This window comes from Telopea speciosissima, chromosome 7 (genome assembly GCF_018873765.1).
Source record: "Telopea speciosissima isolate NSW1024214 ecotype Mountain lineage chromosome 7, Tspe_v1, whole genome shotgun sequence".
Taxonomy (NCBI): Eukaryota; Viridiplantae; Streptophyta; class Magnoliopsida; order Proteales; family Proteaceae; genus Telopea; species Telopea speciosissima.
The window spans coordinates 33547320-33570357 of NC_057922.1; the positions used below are offsets into that span (position 1 = coordinate 33547320).

At 40.6% G+C, this 23038-nt stretch overlaps 1 protein-coding gene across 2 annotated transcripts in view; it reads right to left on the reverse strand.

Annotated features, from left to right (window-relative positions):
• LOC122668050 (sucrose nonfermenting 4-like protein) overlaps positions 1-23038 on the reverse strand; it is a 71949-nt gene that overhangs the window by 43093 nt on the left and 5818 nt on the right. Inside the window, exons 2-4 of one of the 2 annotated variants that reach the window (XM_043864587.1) lie at positions 18863-19034; positions 17945-18032; positions 9487-9672 (exon numbers count right to left, since the gene is read on the reverse strand). In XM_043864587.1, the coding sequence (XP_043720522.1) occupies positions 9487-9672; positions 17945-18032; positions 18863-18987 (399 nt within the window). In that variant the 5' untranslated portion in view covers positions 18988-19034. Of the gene's footprint in view, positions 1-9486; positions 9673-17944; positions 18033-18862; positions 19143-23038 lie in introns of those variants that run through there. The other variant, XM_043864588.1, reaches the window with a different exon arrangement.

Consider the following 23038-nt stretch of genomic DNA (forward strand, 5'->3'; position numbering starts at 1 on the left):
AAACGCCTATGTCACTGAAATAAGTCAGAATCGGTACGAGACACTGTCTGACGAGCCTAACCAGAGACCAAAGGAGCATCTTCATCAAGCAGACACAAACCACCATGCACTCCACCAGAGCCAATCGTTGCCCCTGCAACCAGATCCTGAAACAAACAATGAGAAGGGAAACCCTCATGTGTGTGTTCCTTTGGAAAGGGGCTGAATCTTCTAGGTTTCTCCACCCAATCAACGGGGCCTCCAATTGCCTTCCAAAAGATGAGGGCGGTCTTGGTTTGAGAAGGATTAAAGATGCAAATACAATAGGTATCCTAAAGTTAATATGGAAAATTGTCTCCAAGGCAAATAGCATATGGGTCAGCTGGATCTATGTGGGGCCCCTCCGTAATGACTCTCTTTGGACTGTTCCCCTTCCCTCAGATGCCTTCTGGGTTTGGCGTAAGATCCTCCTACATAGACCATCGCCCTTAGAGCTATCTCCTCCAAGATTGGTGACGGTAACTCCACCTCTCGGCTAGACAACTGGCACCCCATGGAAGTTTTTTTCGGTCCTGAGAGCTAGAGCTATCTGCTCCTCTGGCATTGACAAGCACTCTTTTGTAGCCTCTATCATCTCTCACAAGTCTTGGGATGTTCCAATGCACTCCTCCCCTGCTTTAGCTGCCATTGGGGCTGCCTTGCCCCCTCCCTCTCGGCCACCCTTCCCCCCCCCCACTGGTCGACATCATCACTTGGCTCCCTTCCCCCAATGGTCTTTTCAGTTCTTCCTCTACCTAGGACTTTATTAGAGCTCACTCCCCTACGGTTCTTTGGCGCAAGCTTGTTTGGTTCAAGGGTCAAATCCCTCGTCAGAGCTTCATAGTTTGAAGGGCTTTATCCTATTGCCTCCCCACCCAAGCCTTCCTTATCAACAGGCAGATGCAGGTTCCCTCCCATTGTGCCCTTTGCTGGAATGGTACGGAAGATGTTGATCACCCCTTCTTCTCCTGCCCCTTTGCCTCCTCAATCTGAAGTAGAGTCTTGCATTGTTGCTGGCCCCGTCTGAGAAGGATCCTCCCTTTCGCAAGTGAATGGCAGTCGGTAGATATGACCTTCCATGGGTCCTCCAAGCTCCATCTGTGATGTTGTTGGGAAGCTTGCTTTTAGTGATTACTACATCCCCACATCAAGGTTCTAAAACTCGGGTCTCGATGGCATCTCGGCCCAGCCAGAAATCGAGACGAGTCGAGATCTCGGCGTGATCCGAGATCTCGCTGAGTTGCTGCATTTTTTATTTTTTTTTGACTCAGACCCCCAACTCGGTGGGTTTTACACATATTTTGGGTCTGAAAAATTCAGCCTATTTCAAGCCATTTAAACACAATGACCTGCCCAGATTTCCCAAAAAACAAGTCCAAATATGAGTTTCACTTTGGACCATAGGTTGGTAGGCGACGAATCGTACTAAAACAACCTACTCTATCAAGGATTACACAAATTTTGTTGAAAAAAATAGATTTGGGGAAAACTAGAAAATACCTTTGAAAATTCTTGAAATAGGTGATGATTCTTGGACTGTTGGAGTTGAATCTTCAATTTAGCACTTGAATCTCACTTGAAACCATGCAATCCACCCAAGATTTGAAGGACAGAGGAAGAAAATGGAGCAAAATGGGCTGTTTTTGTTAGAAGTCATGTAATAGGGGTAGTTTAGGAACTACTTCTATCACTAGTTGCCTTATTATGTAATTCTTCTTTATTTTTTTATTTCCCTTTTACCTCCCTACGGAGGTGGATGTAATTCCATATTAGTTGTGATTAATGAATATATGGTGAATGGAGAAGTCTCTTCATTCACAATCGATTACATCCCAAACACTCTCTTCTCTCTTCTCTCTTCTCTCTTCTCTTGCTATCTTCTTCCTCCTCCAATCTCTTCCTTCTCCCTTCTTATTTCCTAAACCTAGAATCTAACTTGGTATCAGAGCATTAGGTTTGAGAGTCCTATCATCTTCCTTTCCTTTTTGTTCCCTCTCTTTGAGATCCTAGAACTCAAAGGATCTCAAGGAAGAGGTTCCTATGTAAACCTCTTGCTAAAGAGATATGAAATAGGTCTTCTACAATCTATTTAGGTGATTGAAGATGGTCTTCGAACCACTGTGAAGCTCCATTGAAGCTGTATTGAAGGTTTCCGCCAGCTGCTGCTTGCAGGCCATGTCCTTCTCTTTCTCGGCAGTTTTTTGGAGCTTGGAATAGTTCAATAGGATCGTACAAGGGTCCTTTCTATGCTCCATGTGTGCTTCCTTGATGTTTTAATGCACTTGAAGTGTTTGATTTAATTCCTCTTAGACATTTGCTGCTAGGACTACTTCGGCAGTGTGCTATCCTAGGCTGTTTGTAGGACTTCTTACTTGTTTGGGTTGAGTGTGTACTCCCCACTTGCCTTTGGTGATATTGTTTATTGTTGGTATCCATCATGGCTGGTTCGGATACATCTATGCATGGTACTGCTGATTCTCAACCTCCCACTATTGTCCCTCAGTTGGCTTATGAGAGTACTCATCAACAGATTTCTTTTGTGAAGCTTGATGGTACTAATTACCTGGATTGGTCACACTCTGTGAGACTTTCTCTCAGGAGTAAGGGAAAGCTTGGATATATAACAGGTGCTATCAAGGCTCCCACAGCTGGTTCACCGGCCTTTGATAAATGGGAGACCGAAAATTCTACTGTTATGACCTAGTTGATCTTCTCCATGAAGCCCGAGATTGGGAGAAGATTTATAAAGAAGGAAACCGCCAAAGCTATTTGGGACAGTGTCTCTATGGCCTTTGACAGAGTGGGTGACACTGCCAAGGTCTATCAGCTCCATCAACGAATCCACTCATTGAAACAGGGTGACAGCACTATTTCTGAGTACTACAGTGCGTTCCTTAGTCTTGTGGAAGAGTATGATCATTACAGAGACCTTCATTTGACCAACCCAGAGGATGAAGCCAAGGTGTATCTGACTCTTGAAAAAGAGCGTGTCTTCTCTTTGCTTAGTGGTTTGAACTCTGACTATGAGCCAGTTAGACTCCAGCTGTTGGGCCGGTCTCCCCTTCCCTCTCTTAGTGAAGTCTATAGTTACTTACAGAGTGAAGAGACCAGGCAACTTACTATGGCACCACCACCAGCACCATCTGAGAGGTCAGCCCTCAATTCTAGTTCTGTTCGAGACACCCGTGGAGGTGGTAGAGGCCCAGGGCCTAACCGTGAGGAAGCTAGTACTATGGAAACAGTTGGTGCCAATGGAGTTGGGCGAGACAGATTTAAATGTGATCATTATGGTCGCACTGGACACACCAAGGATAGGTGTTGGTCTCTCCATGGTCGTCCTGCTGATATGCGTGGTCGTGGTGGCCGTAGAAGGGGAGCTCGGGCTCATTCCGCAGTGGCGATTGATGCTGATGCCCCACAGGATGACTCCACCTTTATGGATGCAGTGGTTCGCAGGGTTGTGTCACAGTTGAGCACATCTTCTACATCTAGTATGGCTGGATCCTCATCATCCTCAACTTTGCAGGTCTCCACCTCAGCTTCCACTGCCGCCCAGTCTTGGGTCATTAACTCGGGTGCCACGGACCACATGACTGGTACGTCTCATTATTATGATTCCTATACCATTTGTTCTGGTAAGGACAAGGTTAGGGTAACTGATGGCTCCCTTTCCTCCATATCTGGTAAGGGTAATATCCCTATGACATCATCTATTTCACTTTCTTCTGTTCTTCATGTCCCTAACCTTACTCTGAATCTTCTATCTGTGAGTCATCTAACTAAATCTCTCAACTGCTGTATCACATTTTTTCCTTCTCACTGTCTTTTTCAGGATTGGTGACGAAGAGGATTATTGGTAGTGGACATGAGGAGAAAGGCCTCTACTTTTTTTATCCCTTTTTGCCCACAGCTCATTCCTATATGTGTGGCCGACACGATAGTAGTTCTGTGGATTCTATTATGTTATGGCATCGCCGTCTTGGCCATCCATCTTTTGTTGTAATGAGGAAACAATTGCCTCACTTATTTTTATCTATTGCCTCTTCTCATGTTTTTCAATGTAAAACCTGTATGTTTGCCAAACATTGTAGGTCTTCATATCCTTATCATGGTAATAGAACTGTTGCTCCTTTTCATATTGTGCATACTGATGTGTGGGGTCCTTCCCCTACTACTTCTTTATTTCGCTATCGTTACTTTGTGTCATTTATTGATGATTTTTCCCGTGCCACATGGACTGTACTTTTGAAGCATAAGAATGATGTTTGTGATGCCTTTCAGAATTTTTACCAAATGATTCTTAACCAATTTGAGACCCGCATCAAAATTGTGCGTTCTGATAAAGGGGGAGAGTACATGTTTGGTGGCCTTCAAGCCTTCTTTACTACTCATAGCATTATCCATCAGTTAGCGTGTGTTGACACGCCCCAACAAAATGGGGTTGCTGAGAGGAAAAATCGCCATCTCCTAGAGGTCACCCGTAGTCTCTTGCTGGGCATGCATGTCCCCAAGACCTTCTGGTCTGCGGCTCTTCTAACCGCCTCCTTTCTCATCAATCGTATGCCTACCAAGCTTCTTAACTACAAATCTCCCTTGGACATCTTATCTCCCAAGGCCTCTGTCTTTTCTCTTCCTCCTAGAGTCTTTGGTTATGTTTGTTATGTGCATGTTAACAAATCTACTCGCACTAAACTTGATCCCAAAGCTCTTAAGTGCCTCTTTCTTGGGTACTCTTCTACTACCAAGGGGTACAGCTGTTATCATCCTTCTTCCCGCCGAAGTTTCATTTACAAGGATGTTACCTTCCTTGAATCTGTCCCTTTCTTTGTTCCTTCTCAACATCCTCTTCAGGGGGAGAATTGTGGGAGTGAACAGGCTACTGATGATTTCTTCCTTTCTCCTCTACCTACATCTCCTTTTCTACTTGACATTGGAAAACACAGGACTGTAGATGTGGTTGAGATTAATGATCAACCAGGAGGGAACACAGATTTGGTAGTTGAAAGTGGTTCTGGTAAGGAGAAGGATTACCACATTACATACAAAAAAGGTGAAGGCTTACATAATACAAGAAAGAAGACCAACCAAGAGTCCTCTTCAGATCCAGATCCACATCCTGAGATTCATCCTTCTCAATCAGGTGACATTTCTTCTCCGCCATCTGATTTGGACCTTCCTATTGCTATTAGGAAAGGGAAAAGAACTTGTACTAATCCTATATCCCAGTTTGTTTCCTATGATGCAATTTCTCCTACAGGCCTTGCCTTTATTACTGCTCTCTCTACTGCTTCCATTCCCAAGAATATCATTGATGCTATGTCTGACCCAAAGTGGAGCCAAGCCATGTCTGAGGAGATGATGGCACTTGAGAAGCATGGTACTTGGCAACTTGTTGACCTTCCAAAGGGACGTGTCCCAGTTGGATGCAGATGGGTCTATACAATCAAGTATAAATCCGATGGCAGTATTGAGAGATACAAAGCAACGTTGGTGGCCAAGGGGTACAGCCAAGTCTATGGAATTGATTACCAGGAGACATTTGCCCCTGTGGCCAAGCATAACTCCATAAGAGTTCTTTTATCCTTAGCTGCCAACAAAGATTGGCCTTTATATCAGTTGGATGTGAAGAATGCCTTCCTTCATGGTGATTTGGAAGAGGAAGTGTACATGCAAACTCCACCAGGCTTCAAGATGCCCTCAGCTGGAGGGAAAGTGTGTCTCCTTAAAAAGGCTCTATATGGTCTCAAACAGTTACCAAAGGCATGGTTTGAGCGCTTCCGACAGGCCATTCTAAAGAATGGATATTCCCAGAGCCAAGCTGATCATACTCTCTTTACCAAGTGGAGTAATGGTACTATCACAGCTCTCATTGTCTATGTTGATGATATCGTGGTCACCGGAGATGATACAGCTGAGATAGGTAAATTAAAGAGCTACCTGGCACAGCAATTTGAGATCAAAGATCTGGTTCCCTTGAAGTACTTCTTAGGAATAGAAGTATCAAGGACCAAGAAAGGGAGATCAAAGATCTGGGTCCCTTGAAGTACTTCTTAGGAATAGAAGTATCAAGGACCAAGAAAGGGATCAACATATGTCAGAGGAGTTTTATTCTTGACCTGTTGACAGAGACAGGGATGTTAGGCTGCAAACCAGCTAGCTCTCCTAATGAGCAGAATCACAAACTAAGAGAGGATTGTGGTCCCTTTCTTGTTGATGCAGGGAAGTATCAAAGGCTAGTGGGGAAACTTGTCTATCTCTTTATAACTCGGCCAGATATCTCTTATGCAGTGGGAGTTGTCAGTCAATTCATGCATGCTCCCAAGAGTGGCCATTTGGATGCTGTGTATCGCATTCTAAGGTATTTGAAGTCCTCTCCAGGGAAAGGACTGTTGTATACAAGGCACAACCACTTGACAGTGGAAGGTTTCGTAGATGCCGATTGGGCTGGTTCCATTACAGACAGGAGATCTACCTCCGGCTATTGTACCTTTGTGGGAGGTAACTTAGTCACATGGAGGAGCAAGAAACAGCATGTTGTGGCCAGATCTAGTGCCGAGGCAGAATTTAGAGCTATGGCACATTGAGTGTGTGAGCTCATCGGCTGAAAAGACTTGTTCAAGCGGGGTTTGACCTGAAGGGCCCATGAGGCATCTTTGTGACAACAAGGCTGCCATCAGTATTGCCCACAACCCTGTGCAACATGACTGGACTAAGCACATTGAGGTTGATAGGCATTTCATCAAGGAGAAGATAGACTCTGGCTGTATTTGTACTCCTTTTGTGAAGAATGGTGATCAGTTGGCAGATATCTTCACCAAAGCTCTTGGCTCTCCTCAATTTAGTTCCTTCCTAAGCAAGCTAGGAATGCATGATATATATTCTCCAGCTTGAGGGGGAGTGTTAGAAGTCATGTAATAGGGGTAGTTTAGGAACTAGTTCTATCACTAGTTGCCTTATTATGTAATTCTTCTTTATTTCTTTATTTCCCTTTTACCTCCCTAGGGAGGTGAATGTAATTCCATATTAGTTGTGATTAATGAATATATGGTGAATGGAGAAGTCTCTCCATTCACAATCGATTACATCCCAAACACTCTCTTCTCTCTTCTCTCTTCTCTTGCTATCTTCTTCCTCCTCCAATCTCTTCCTTCTCCCTTCTTATTTCCTAAACCTAGAATCTAATTGGTCTCATTTGGCTGGGTCGAGACGATACCGAGATCTCGGCGAGATCTCGAGATCTAGCCAAGAAAGTGTATTTTTATAATGCGTATGGCATCTCGACTCGAGTTTTTGAAAAACCGAGAAACTCGGCGAGATCTCGCGAGTTCTCGAACCATGCCCCACACTTCGATGGAGCGGAATCTTCGAAGATGGACCTCCAACACTCTTTCCTTTGATAAGATTTGGAAAGCCATCTATTTTGATGTCAGCTCCAAGCTTCATTAACTTCGTCATTGTAATGTTTTACACACCCCAAGGAACAGGCTCATTGTTGTCTCATGTGGTTTTTGCCTATTTCTCTTTTGCAGCCCTCTTCCTCTTGAAGCTGGAATTTTTTGTTTTTCGCTTGTATATTTGTATATTCTTCCTCCTCCCCCCCCCCCTCTATTTTTTTGGGTTTTTTTGGTAGTGACTCTTATTCACCCAGGAAAAATAAATTCTGGACTTAGTTGATAATGAGTTTTTTGTCTGTTTCTGTCAAGTAAAAACCTCTCGACTAGCACTGCACCTCATAAGGAAGAGCCAAAGTGAGAGAGGTGAGGAGAAGGGAAGGTAAGGAGCAGGTTTTGGTCCGCCATTAGTTCATAGCTGCTTATTCTTAACTTGAAGGCTGAAATGGAACAGAATTTCTCTCTTTCTCTCTCTCTCTCTCTCTCTCTCTCTCTCTCTCTCTCTCTCTCTCAGATCTGCATCATGTCGAATGAAAGAGAGATACTTACAGAGAGGAAGGAGCCGCTGCAATCCACTGGAGAGTCGGAGAGAGATTTCGGCAATCCATTGAAAAGGGAGAAGAGACACTGCAATCCACAGAGAATGGTGATGGAGAAGAGGAAGGACACTCAATAACCTTAGATGGAGAGTGGAGACTCGCCGGAGTCGCCACTGCAAGCCTGCAACAGTTGCCGGAAGGGATAAAATCCACAGTTTTCTTTGGTTGCAAGCATTGACGGAAGAGATTTAGGATTCGAACTTGGAAGGGTTTCTGGTTTGGAAGAACACGAATCGAGATTTGGGGGTTTTGAATGTTATTTATTTATTTTTAAAGCAACATTTTATAAGGCATATTATACGTTTTAAACGTATAATACGTGTTTAATACTCAGCCTGATAGAAACCGCGTTTTTTACAGTATGATTGCATTTATATATAAAGATACGTTTTATTGACTGATACGTTCAGATACACGTTTAATACGTGTATAACACGCGAACTTACTAACTTCTAACTATGCTCCCATCCCCACTCCACCCCACCCCCTTCTGATCAGTGAACAACAAATCAACTTAAGGATACTTTTATGTCTGAGCTCTCCCTGAGCAATGACCCTGACAGACAGAATTTAGCCCCAAAAGAAGAAAGGGGAAATTACTCTAATCTTCCTTCTTAAAAAAGTAATTAATAGAATCTCACCATTTAAAAAATAATCAGTTAAGGATCTTAAGAAAGAAATAATCACTAGGCAAAAAATGGAAAAGTAAATAAATAAATGGTAACAGCTATGCGTGGAATCTTAAAAGAGGAAGCATAGGTGATTATTTAATTCAAAAAGAAAGATTCCAACCTATTATTGAAATTTGGAGGGAATATCAAACTTATAAAAACTTTTCCCAAAAAACACATAGTATCATATCACACTCCCATTCTATCCTTATTCTTCATCAACTTGTTAGCGTTCAAACTCACAGATATTTAAAAAACAAGAAAAAAAAACAAGCTGAGCTTAAATAGAAGTGAAGTGGTATCTCATTATCAAAGTTAAATCATTTTGAAAACATCAACTAATGTAAGCTTGTGACATAAATCACACATGACAATGTGAACTAAAGAAAACAAAACATATAAAACCATTACAACTCTCAAAGAACAAATATTTGTTAAGAAGTATCTGTCTACACTGATTCATAGTACCCTGGTGGGTTTATGGTCCACCACCTTTCTTGGCCATTAAAAGGTACACCATTGTGTTGTGGAGCTTCTAAATGAATGTCTTCTAACAAATTAAAGAGCACAAACAACTACAATGCAATCTAAAATACAATTATCAAAATGATCAGTTTACATGCAGATTCTGTGAAACCTGATGACCATCCCCCAGCAGGGATACCTTTATTGCAGGTTCATTGGGTTACCTTCCATAGCGTCGTTGTCTTGAGGGACCCACTCCCCTTTTTTCCTATTTCTTTCATGCATTCAATAAAAAATATATACTTTTTTCCTTTGACTAAAATAAAAGCAGCAAAGACTTACCACACGGTAAAAGTTTTCATTATCCACATCCATGTTGGACCTGGAGCCAGGTGTCTCTAGACACAATATTGCCGGATTTGGTTCAGGTTCACTAGTTAACAGAACAGTGTTAACTGTTCCATAGTTCCCAATCACAAAAGGTTGGTTCTCATCATACCGCCATTCACCGTCAACAAAAAATTTGTACTGCATGTGACAGGAAACAACATAAAAAGAATTCTGCCTTTAGATCCAGAGGTATATATGTATGTGTACAAGTTTATATCTAAACATGTTTTACAATTTATTTATCCCAAAAAAAATGTTCTGAGATCACATTCTTGGAAATATTCTGGAAGTGTAAATAGTTGACAATTCCTCATGTGTAACTAAATTCAAAAATTTATAGTAGTTCCAGGCATAGTTGTCACAGGGTCTAGGCAACCAAAGGAATTGGAGGGGGCATGGACGCTAGGCGACACGCCGACACCAACTAGGCAACACTAGTTGTCAAGGCGCCTGGAAGCCAAGGCGACCTGGGCGCAAGGTTCGAGAACTCGCAAGATCTCGAGTTTCTCGGTTTTGGGCCATACCGAGTCGAGTTAGCAGTCAGTTCCTAGAAGTGCAATTTCTCAACCGAGATCTCGGCGAGATCTCAGTGATATCTCGAGCCTCAAAAACTCATTATTTTCAATGCAAAAAAAGCAATATCTCGCCGAGATCTCGGTTGGGCCCAAAAGTGCTATGTACTTGTATTCATCCCATTTTTCACCCAAAAACCCATTTCCAAAGTAAGAGAGAGCAAGGACAGAACTCGATAGGCTCTAAACCAAGGGGAAAAACACCTCTCCTTCAAATTTCTTCTTCTTTCTTTCGATTCTTGGCTGGAATGCACTGTTTGGAGTTAGATTGAAGTGCCAAAGTGAAGATTCAAGTGCCAATTTGGAGCATCATCACCCATTTGCAAGATTTCAAAGGTATTTTCTATTTCTTCCCCAAATCTATTTTTTCTAAAAAAAAATTTTGTAATCCTTGTTAAATTCATGTGGTTTTAATATATGTTGAACATCTTTGCCCGATCTATCACTTATTGGAGTCAGATTTTTTTTCAGTTAATAAATTATTTATTATAATTTCTGAAAAAATAAATGATTTATTTGAAAAAATATGATGAATAGTGATTGTTTGAAAATGATTTTGATATATGTTAAACTACTTGGGATGCTCTACAGCCCCATGGATTAATTTTTTATTTTCACCCATTAAAAAATTTATTTTATTTTTCAGATTTAATAAATATATTATAAAAATTAAAAATATATATATAATATTAAGGAAAAATACTTATTGCTTATGAAAAATTATGTACAACATATGTACATAATATTCAACTTCAAATGGTGTCAAATTCATTATTACATTATATTTTTCTTATACTTTAAGGTATAAATAGTTTTATAAAAAATTCAAAGTATTATTTTTACTTAACAAATAAATACTAGGGTTAGGGGATAATTAAGAGATAGTTATTTCATAGTTCTAGTAGTTTGACATTACATTTAAGAGTTATGAATAGTATACTTTAAGTCTTGAATACCTTACTTTAAGTGATCCATGGTTATTAATACATGCTTTTTTATGTAACAGTGTAAAACATAAGACATTTTGTATACAATGTCTGATATAGTATGGCAACATGGAGTCCCCATGTCCGCAGACAAAAAGAAGTCCAAATGCAATTATTGTGGGAAGTTGCTATCTAGAGGAGCCACCAGGTTAAAGCAACACTTGTCTGGTACAGGCAAGGATGTTTCTTCATGCCCAAATGTTCCTATCCAAGTGAAAGTGGCAATGGCACAACATTTGAAAGGAAGAAGATTAAAAAAATCTGAGAGGGAAAGAATGCAACAAGAGTTTAATGAGGCAATACTAGAGAGGGCTGGTGTAGAGGTTCGTGGCGGAGATGATACTGACATTGGGCCTCCACCTGGTGAGTTTCAATCAGAGGCTAAATGGAGAATTTACCAGCAGACTTTGGCTGAGAGTAGACAAAGTTTTCATTTTGATAATATAAGAGCATATGAGCAAGCAAGAGGAGCTGGTGGATCTGGCTCAGCTATACCAGTGCAAGAAGATGAGAGGAGGAGAAGCACTGGGACAAGAAATATACCACGACCCCAAACCCGACCACGAGTACAAGGTCCAAATCCCATTTTTTAGCAGGATCCCACAACTTTTAGGCAACAAGATGCCTACCAGCCAACCATCCCACAAATATTTGGTAGTAAACAAGAGGAAGCACGAAAAGCCTTCACAAGTTCATGCTTTACCATGGCATTCCAGCCAATGTAGCACAAGGAACATACTATAATGCATTCCTTGATTTGCGAGGGAGGGCTGGTGCAGGATGGAAGGGACCTTCACCATTTGAATTATACAATGTATATTTGCCTCAGGAGGTAGAGGAGCTAAAAGAATACATTGATGGTTTGAAGCCAATGTGGGAGACATATGGGGTTACTCTTATGGCTGATGGTTGGACTGGACCTACTAGGCTGTCTATCATAAATTTCATGATGAGTTGCAATGGAAATGCCATATTCTTGAAGTCTATCGATGCATCAAAGCATATAAAGGATGCATCATACTTGTATAAGGAGTTGAAGCAAGTGGTGGAGGAGGTAGGACCAAGGAACGTTATCCAAATTGTGATGGATAACAGTTCCAACTATAAAAATGCTGGAGAGAAGTTGATGAATAAGAAGAGTAAGAGGATCCGGCTCTTTTGGACCCATGTGCAACCCATTCTATTGATTTAATGCTGAACGACACGGGGGAAAAGACTTTGGTGGCGGGTGTGGTAAATAGGGCAAGACAAGTGACAACTTTTGTGTACAACCATTCTTATGCTTTAGCCTTGATGAGGGAGAAATGCAATGGAGCTTTAGTGAGGCCTAGTGTCACTCGATTTGCCACCAATTACATTGCATTGAAGAGCTTTCAGAGTAAGGCGATAGGTCTAAGGTGTATGTTTGCAAGTCATGAATGGTTTGGTTGGCAAGGTTCTAAGTCAAAAGAAGCAAAGGTAGCACAACAGACCATTGCAAATGATGGATTTTTGAAGGACTTGGGGAAAGTGGTTGGCATATTAGAGCCAGTGGTGGCAGTACTGAGGATGGTTGATACAGAGAAGAAGCCTACTTTGGGCCACAGTTATGCTGCCATCCAAAAAATGAAGGAAATGGTTAGAGCTGCTATACCTCAAAGTGCAAAGTCCTACACTAACATCATTGATGAGCGGTGGGAGAAGCACTTGAGTCATCCATTGCATAAAGCTGGTGAGTTCAACATACTTTATACTTTAAATGTTATAACTTTTTACATTTACATATTCAAAACCCTAAAGGTATTAAAGCTATTAAGTCACTAACAAATCATATTTGTGGTGTTTACTTTACCAGCATACTATTTGAATCCAAAGTATCACTACTCCCATGATCTTAGGCTAGACATAGAATTGTTAGAGGCAGTTCAAGCTGTTACTCAGAAGTTGGAGCCCCATCCAAAGACACAAGGTGCTTGCAATGATGAGGTGAGAGTATGGGACTTTGGTACTTTGGTAGTTAGTTTATGAATGTAATTACTAAATAGGAAATACTAATGCCTCAAATTGAAAATAGATCAAATACTTCAAAGAGGCCTCAGCAAGTTTCGGTCGACTAACTGCAGTGAAGGGTAGACAAAAGTCAGACCCTGGTAGGTGGCATGATATTACATTTATGAATTATAATTTTATCTCTTTAGAATGTACATATTCTTACTATTCTATATTTGTAATGCAGCCGACTGGTGGGTGCTTTATGGTACAAGTTCACCCAACCTGAGGAAGGTAGCAGTGAGAGTGCTCTCACAAACTTGTTCATCCTCCGGATGTGAGCGCAACTAGAGTACATTCTCATTGATACATTCAAAGAGGCGGAACAGGTTGGGTAGCGAACGACTGGAGCAGCTTGTGTATGTGCACTACAATATGAGATTAAGGATGAGGCACATACGTGAAGGAATTGAGGCTAATGATAAAGAACCCATTGAACTGTCCAACATTGTTCAAGAGGACTCTGATGACGATGAGGATCCCCTATTCCAGTGGGTGAGAGGGATCGTGGTACACCTGATATGGATCAGCCTGGGGTAGGCCCGACCCCACCATTGCGTCTGTAACAGCAGCGATGTTGATGAATATATGTCGACGCAAGAGGGGCGTGCACATGCAGAGTCACCGAAACCTTTTGAGCCTGCTGTAGGAAGTCCTGCTGATGATGATGATGGTGGTGGGGATGACACTGGTGATGCTAGTGATGGTGATGGTGATGGTGATGGTGATGCTGGTGGTGGTGGTGGTGGTGAGGCTGCTGTTGCTAGTGGCATGCGGAGTGGCGATTATTATGATGATCGTCATGAGGGGATGCACGAGCAGTACGAGAAAGAAGTTGGAACGCAGGGAGACCCTGTGCGTTTCATCGGTGAGTCTCAGTTTACGCATGCCACTCAAGATCAAGACCATGGTGGCCACCTTAAAACATACAACAGAAAGAAGGGTCGCAAACACTCACATCAGTCATATGCTCAGGAGGAGGACAGCAACAGTATGAACACCATGCTTACAAGTTTCGGAAGTATGAGTATAGATACTACTAGTGAGCATCAGTCATGGCAATCATCTCAGCATCATCATGGCTATGACTATGGCCAGCAGAGCACCGGTTCTGATTATAGTGCCTATGGTCAATATGGGCAGTCAGCAACTGAGTATGACAGTCAAAGCTCTGGGTCAGGTGTTGGGTACACATCCCTAGTCCCAAACCAGCCATACATGCCTCAAACTCAATGTGACAGTAGCAATGGATCTTACACCTCATACCAACAGCCTCCCATGTAACCTAAGATAGGGAGATTGGTATATGTTGATCAGAAGACTTTTATGGAAGCTGTGTCACACTATCTGCAACACTATAGCAATTCTATGACATGGAAATTCTATGTGGATCGATATAGGGATGAATTTCTTGTTCAATCTCATTTTATGTAACAAATTAAGTGAACATTGATGTAATGTACATTTTATTTGAATGTTTTGATTGATGTGTATTAATTAGAATGTTTTGATTGCTAATTTGCTATGTTTTACTAAATTATATGTAGATTAGGTTGTTTTAGTACGACTCGTCGCCTACCAACCTATGGTCCAAAGTGAAACTCATATTTGAACTTGTTTTTTGGCAAATCTGGGCATGCCATTGTGTTTAAATGGCCTGAAATAGGCTGGATACCAAGTTTTAGACCCAAAATATGTGTACAACCCACCAAGTTGGGGGTCTGAGTCAAAAAAAAAAAAATGCAACAACTCGCCGAGATCTCACCGAGACCCGAGTTTTCGAACCTTGCCTGGGCAACGCCTTGACATCTATGGTTCTTGGGTATATTTCAGTAGAAACAAACACGTATGACTTTATTTTATTTAGAGAAAATTACTTGGACACCCCCTATACTATGGCCATTTTGCTTACGATTACCAATGTTTGAAACACTTACTTGACACCCCCCGAAACCTGACGGTGTTAGTCTGCTGTTAGTGTTTAAATGAAAATATCTATTTTACCCTTATCACCTATTCAATAGAAAACAGTAAAATTAAAATTACCAAATTACCCTTCTTCTTCTTCTTCTTCTTCTTCTTCTGCCTGCAACCAAAAAAAAAAAAGAAAAAACCGGCAGCCATGGCTGTGCGTGAAGATACTACGAGAGATTGAGACCCGAACTCTGCGGTTCCCTGATTTTCGATTCAATCTGAACCCAGAATAAATTGCACCAAACCCTACGGTCCCTTCCCACTTATATGGGAAACCACAAACACCACTCGGTATTAGCTTCCTAAACTTTTCAATCTCTCTCTCCCTCTATTGTTTTGTTTTCCATGTTCTACATTATATAATACCTGTAGATTAAATGTTTGCACTGAACTCGTGCAATTGGTTGCATTTGTTTATTCTGCCTTTCTCTCTCTCTTATTTTAGGTGTAATTTTTGGTGTAAGATGTTCAGTCGAATATCTGATGGAATCTGCCTTTCCAAGTTGTTATTGCCGGAGTCCTGGAGTCTTGAATTGGGGTAAAACCAGGGTTTAAAACATGAATCGGCATCTGAATAGGGTTCAGCTTATTCCAATTTGATGCTGGAATTTGTTGAAATTGGCCAGATTCTTTCTGCCTGAACCCTAGAAAACCTGTATGGATCGTTTGCTCCAGAACAACAAGAATCAGGATTACGTTCGGCCGATTTTGATTTGCCTTCTCGATTCTGATTTTATATCTGTGGGTCAAACAGGAAAAAAACAGAATGAAGCTCCAACCCCTGGACATGGGTGTGGTACTGTGGGGCTTTGGTTTCATCCATGGCTTGATCCGTTAGTCTCCAAGTAGTTTAGATGGAATAGTAGAAAATAGATTCAGAGACGTACAAGATCTTCAAATTGTTTATCGGTAGAACGATCTAAGCATGAATGCGAGGAAAGAGACAAGGAAAGCAGCGGCGACCGATGCGGAGACGGCGCCGAGTCCAGCACCAGAAGTAGGACTTGGAGCCGGAGCACCAGCAGCGATAGCATCTCCAATGAAGGAGAAGACGGCAAGGACGACCGCCATAAGAGCCACGAACGAAGCTTTTCTCTTTGATTTCGATTTGATCTTTCAGGCTAAATCTTCGAAGATGCCCTAATGGTTTTTGAAACAGCAGCCATGGCTGCTGGGTTTTTTTTTTTTGGTTGCAGGAGGAAGAAGGAAAGAAGAAGACGAAAAAAGAGAAGGGGAGAAGGGTCATTACACCTTAATGGTAGTTTAGGCATTTACAAAATATTTCACCCATGGTAACGTTGACTGACTAACGGACAGGGCTACTTGAAAGAAATGGTAAACTGCAGGGGGTATTCAAGTAATTGTTTCAAACGTTAGGGAGACTAAGTAATTAGGCCATAGTACAGGGGGTGTCCAAGTAATTTTCTCTTTTATTTATCTATCGTCTTATGTCGTGTAATCTTCATGATAAATTTGGAGAGAAATAATCCTTTAAAAGGTGAAAAGTATTTGAGAGAATAATCAAACAAATGATCGATCCAGTGATGGAGAAAACAAAATCCGGTTTCTTCATACAACTGTTGCTATGATTGGCCACAATAAATAATAGAGCATTTTAAGGAAAAGCAAAACCACCTTTTGTAAAAGGTCGAAGGATAAAGGAGAAGTGATCCATTGTGCTTCAATCAGGCAAAAGCCTGGAACAGAAAGAGTTTTTTTTTTTTTTTTTTTTTTTTTTGGGGGGGGGTGGTTTGGTGTTTCATACTTCATATACCTTCTGTATAACTTCTATTCAGGTGTTGTAAAATTTATTGACTTTTTATTTTAATGTAAAATCTTGGCCACATCTCCCAAAATTGGAAAAAAAAAATTTATAGGCCTCAATCAATTGTGTTAGGAGCAATCAACATTGATCAATCAAGCCACTTAAGTTAACAGCATAGTAACTTAAACACGGAGAATTGGCTGATCATCAAACCTTAGTTAATTTATTCATGTACTAATCGCATTTCACATACAAACTTGCTTATTTTCTGCAAAACATTACTATGCACAATTCAAAAGTTTCACAAAAACATGCTTTTGAATGTCGATTATACATGTATTTTCTCCATATTTTACATGTATATTTCCTAATTTTTACATTTCTTATGTCAACATCTATTTTTTATCTATTATTACTAGTATCTATACCAGCTTAAGCTCGTTTACTTGTCCAAAATTTTGAACATATTCGTACTTTGCAAATAAATTACAGACAAATGACTGTGGTGCCAAAGTTTCACCACATGCCGAATTACAAAAGACGCTCATACTAATGGAGAACTAATGACAAAATCCAGTATTATGTTACACTTCCATTCTTATTTTCTGCATACCGCCAACCGGTGACCTTATTCTGTAGTCTCACTCAACAGGAAAGGAAAATCATTGATAGCAGAAATCAGAAATATCCATTCAGTAATAAAAAGTTCTGCTTTCTTTCTTTTTGTTTCGACTGTTTTGCTCGACAGGAAAGGAAAAGCATTGATAGCAGAAATCAGAAATATGCATTCGGTAATTAAAAGTTCTGCTTTCTTTCTCTTTGTTTTGACTGTTACTTATGATAAAAGAAGAAATAATTTATCAATCAGAACCACAAAGAATCATCTGAGGATTAAAACAATGAAGATGTCTAGGATTTACTTAAGTATGGTTGACAAGGAAGATGCTATCAAAATTAAGAACAGACGACATCCTATTGTAACTGTATGAACTCTGAAGCGATTTGCATTGGCAATTATTAGACAGCAGGTATCATGCATTAAATAAAACCAATAGTAACTAACAGAACAAGTCATGTATATTGACCTGGTGATACCCTGGTGTTAAGCTGCAGATAGCCTGAAATACGGTGGGACAACCCTCCATAGGAGACATTGGCACATGTTCTGACCACCTAAAGAGAGAAACTCCAATTAGTAAAACAACTCAACTCAAACTACTTTACCACAACCAAGAAATATAATAAAAAAAATAAGTGATGCCACTACAAGTTTACTACAAAAATACAGCTACCCATTTCCAGTTTAATTAAACCATATCTGCCGTCAACTCATAAGAATTCAAGAACTTTCAATAAAATTACCATCCTGCCTATAAAGATCCTACGGAAACATGCCATTTTTTCCTCTATGAACCATTTCAATGGAGAAAAATTTTCAGGAGAATCAACTTTTATTTGAAATTTATTTTATTTACAATTCTTCTATTGCCTTTTTCTAATCATACATGAAAGGAAGCATATTTGAGCATTGTTGAGCTAGGAAAGAAATCAGCTATATGATGGAGATAGTGTCCTATGAGTAAGAGTTGTATCATTGACCAATATACCACCTCCACCTTCTTTCTCGAAATCAACATCCAGAAAAATAAATTAGCAGTTGTTTTTTAAGATTTTTGTATTGCATTTCATTAAAACAATTTCTATTTTTTTCCCCAAGCCATTCCATTTCAATTTTTTGCTTTTAAGACAAATTCCTTAAAATATCTTCTTTTGAATCAACTGGAGTGGGCATTAAAGGATATAATTCCCCATTTAAGGGGGAAAATAAAAAAACCAACAACGAAAATGGATCAACCATAAAGTTCCCAGTATGCAATTATGAGGTTAGAAGTTCTTTTATTTTTGTACTCAGAAATGTAGAAGTTAGAAAATGGTGTTCAACTCCCCTTTTCCAAACCAAGAATAAATATAAGAGCAATGAAATACAATATTAAAAGACTCACCTTGTGAAAGAGCCGCTAAGGAAGACTCTTCTTCCCCCATAAGGCCACACAAAACGGGTAGGAATTGCCACTGTACCTGCGACTCCACTAGTTTCTGGTACGGAATCTGTACCCGAAGCGTACATTGGCTTCAATCTTTCGAAGAAGAACAATAAAGACAGAGAGGAAGAGAGACTGTGTGTGTTCCTTCAATGTAGAAAAACGTGACTACAACTGAATTGATGCAACCTTCCACTTTTCACCTCACTGAACTGCAGAAACCAAAACCACCTCCCATGCCATCGTCGAAGTGAAAAATATTTTTTTTTTTTTTTTTTTAAAAGGGTCTTTTTTTGTCGCAACAGGGATCCTCTACAACACCGCAGAGGATCCCTCAATAGTTATACATTCCCTTCAAACAGATCAAAATCAAGCTCCAACACCAACAGCCCTTGAAACACTGCAGAAAGAAAGGAACTTTCCCACAATTCTAACTGGAACAAACACGAGCAGTAGTCAAATCCAACAACCCTTGTAACCCTAATTACTTCTCCTCTTGATAGTTGATACAAGAATTCGATCAAACAAAAACACCAATTTATTTAGAACATAGAATCCCAAATCCACCAATAACGATGTATATCTGTGTGATCTAAGCAGGCCGTAACAACAAACCAAGTACGTCCTTGCGCTACAAAATCAAAGGAAGTTGACTCTCTAAGTATACAAAAACTGAAAAATCAATAAATAGGTTACCATGTCTGAAATCAAGAGATGCTCTTCTCTCTCACAAACACTTAAACGTGATTTAACTAAAAAAATATACAGATAAATGAAGGACGAGAAGAGGAAGAAATCCCTAACCTCCGTGTAGCTTATGCTGTTTCCCTAGAAAATTTTTACAAAAAAAAAAAAAAAAAGAAAAGGAAAAGAAATTTCGAGTTTTTTTTTTTTAATTAATAATAATTGGAGAAAGAGAAGAGAGGGCTTATCGACGGTCGAAACGTGGAGAAATTGTAACGGTTGAGATCTGGAAGATACAAATGGGAGTGTGGGACCGTGTGTCGGTAGGGGCGGGCATCATCACAACAAAGCGTTAAACGTCGAGCGCGTGTTGTACATGAATTTACAATTATGGGACTTTGAAAGAGATGTGCATTCCCAGGTGAAACGTGTGGTGGGGCCCATGGTAATCACGATCCCGAAGTCTTTCATCATGATTCCCGGGCAGCTCCTCTGCTGCGGGAAGAGATGGAAGGGGGGGAGTTTTTTCTGTTGACGTATATTTGTATGCGCGCGTTTGTGCGTGTGCAAGATGCGCTTTGTATGCGTGCGTTTGTGTAGCGTTTTTCAAGCCAAAAAAGACAAAACCGGTCTGGTGTCAAGTTCGATGTAACCACCGTTGTGTACGGGATTATTATCCTCTCCAAATCAATTTCAATTCCCAATAGCTCTGCAGTGCGAAACTGCTAGTATGGATGTTCGACACATGGCAGTGTGGACATCCAACGGTCTAAGTTCATTGACTATGATTAACTCAGAACATTAGATGTCTGAACTGCCACATGCTAGACATCCACATTAGCACTGTCGCCCTGCGGAGCTATAGGGAATTGAAGAGGATAATTTTCTATTGTGTACGTCAAATTAACTTTTTTTTTTCGTATTTAAAGAGAGTTCTCCTCTTTGTAATGGTGCAGGTTTGACCTGCCAGAGCTTGATAGGTTATGAACTGTATGCATTTCAGCCTATGGGTTGTGCCAGGGTTGAGATTAAGCCCAACCCAGCTTGACCTTGACGATATATATGGGGCTATTTCCAAGATTCACTAGATAAGAAAATAGTTGAGAGAAAAGAAAAAGAGAGGATAATTTGATTTGTCAAATATGACAAAGGTCGTTCTTATTTATTGTGAGGATAATGGTTATAAATAAGGCATGCTAGCTATGACTGATTCATAGGACTTATATAACATGTAGATAGAACGAATCTGGACATTACATAGAGAATCAAATCAACAAGAGAACCGGACCAAACCTTCAACAAAAATTAAGTAGGTTTGAATTTGTTTTACATTCATTGATTTTAATTTGAATCGATTTACTTAATCCCCAAAGTTAGTTATTGGTCATGCCATCTACTGCAACACAACTCCAAAAGTCAGGAGTTTTCTTTTGGAGAGCATGCTCAGGGGTCTGGCGACTACTGTGGGACTTAGTAAAAGGAAAATTCCAATTGATGTTTGTTGTCCATGATGCGGGAATGCTGAGGAATCCGCAAACCACCTACTTTTGGACTGCAACTTTGCTCGTGCGGTGTGGTTTGGATCAAAGCTCACTTTCATGCCACCTCAGAATGATTCGTAGCTATTCTACCCCAAAAAAAAAATTGATCAGCAGCTATCTAGGGTGATTATGGAATGGAACTCGCAAGGGGATAAACTGTTGGAATTTTTCAAAATATTGATGTGGACTTTTAGTCCCACATCGCCTATGAAAGAAAAGCTCATTGGGTTTATATGTGTTAGTAGTTAGTAGTTATTATTATCACATGTAATGATAGAACAGATTGTACGGTGCACTTGCGAGCGAGGACGGTAACCGTCAAAGCGTGTATGCGTACGCGTGTGCATGTACGCACGCGTGCGTGAGGCGCAATGGGGCGCTTTGATGGCGCACTTTGCATTTCGCACGTGCGCATCGTCGCAGTATGTCGTTTTAATCTTTTTAGGATTGACGGTGTCTGATCAAAGGGTGCTTAGGATTGATCCGACCGTTGGATCAGTGGCTGATCAAAGAGGGAGTGCAACCCTTTGTTTAACATTGACCCCAAGAGTTGCAGCCCACACGAACAGCCAAGGGAGCCCAGCCCAATATTCATGACCTGTCAGGTCAAGCCATATGAGCCAATGGGTGTGACCCATCCGAACAGGCCTTGTGGGCCTATAAATGGGCCACGAATTCTCTCAGTCAAAACTGTTAAAAAAATCTCTGATAGCTTCACAGTGTTACTATCTCTGCAACCAGTAACAGTTCGCCTGATTTATCTTGGGAAGCAGGTTTGCTGCAACCCTTTGCAGGATTAGGAGGGTGCAAATACTGTCTTAAGGACAGAACGATTTCATTCGACTCAGGCCATCTTTCTGTCCTCTCCTTTTTGTTACAGATTTCTAACATAAACACTAGAAGAGAGAAATTGCAAGGTTATCATCTTTTATATGCTGGAATTTATGGAAGGCTAGGAACGATTTGATTTTCGAGAATAAAACCTGGTCACCAATGGAGGTTTACCAACGAGCAAAGAAGGATTTTCAGGAGTTTCTCTCACACTCGAATCATTTTCCAGATGGCTCTCTAAGTCCTACTGTGATGACTTCTGCCTCTTCGAAATCTTGGAAGCCACCAAAGCTTCAGTTCTTCAAGCTCAACTTGGACGCAACACAGAAAGGCAGCGAAGGAGGGTTAGGATTTGTGATTAGAAACTGTAATGGTTAGGTTATTTCAGCTACATCAGAACCAGCATCCTTTTCTTCTATTATTCAAGGTGAGGCCCTATCTCTTCTATCAGGCCTCCTTCAATGCGTCACTGAAGGGATCCTTAATGCTAAAGTTAAAGTCGATAACCTGGAGCTGATTAAATATCTCAACAACCCTCACCTTCCCCCCCCCCCCCGATAGAAATCTCAAATATCCTCCAAGATGTAAGATATCTAACTTCTGCTTTTGAATCTTGTATCTTTGTTTACATTCCTAGGGAGATTAACAGCTTCGCTAACTCCTGGGCCCGGAAGGCCTTGTCCTGTGCGAGAAGGACTGAATGGCCGCTTTCCTTTTCTTGGTTGTATGATCTATTTCAGATCAACTCCTTGAGCTATCCTCACTCCAATGAATGATCTCTTTTCTACCAAAAAACAGGTCATGCCATCTAAGAAGAAAATAAAAGTGAACTTTCAAAACTACCCTAACCTCACTTATCGTTAATGACTTATGCATCCTGTCAGAACACAAATCCAAGAACTGCTTGAAGTTTTTTAAAGCAATTTCTCAGCCCACTCAACACATGGTTATTCATCCTCAAATGATTGTCTGCATAGTCCAAAGTTCAAGCTTAGTCCCTCAATACGGGGTGTTACTACATTGCCATGTATTTTGGAACAAAAGCATTGACTTTACATGAGTCATGTTATCTTGACGACCA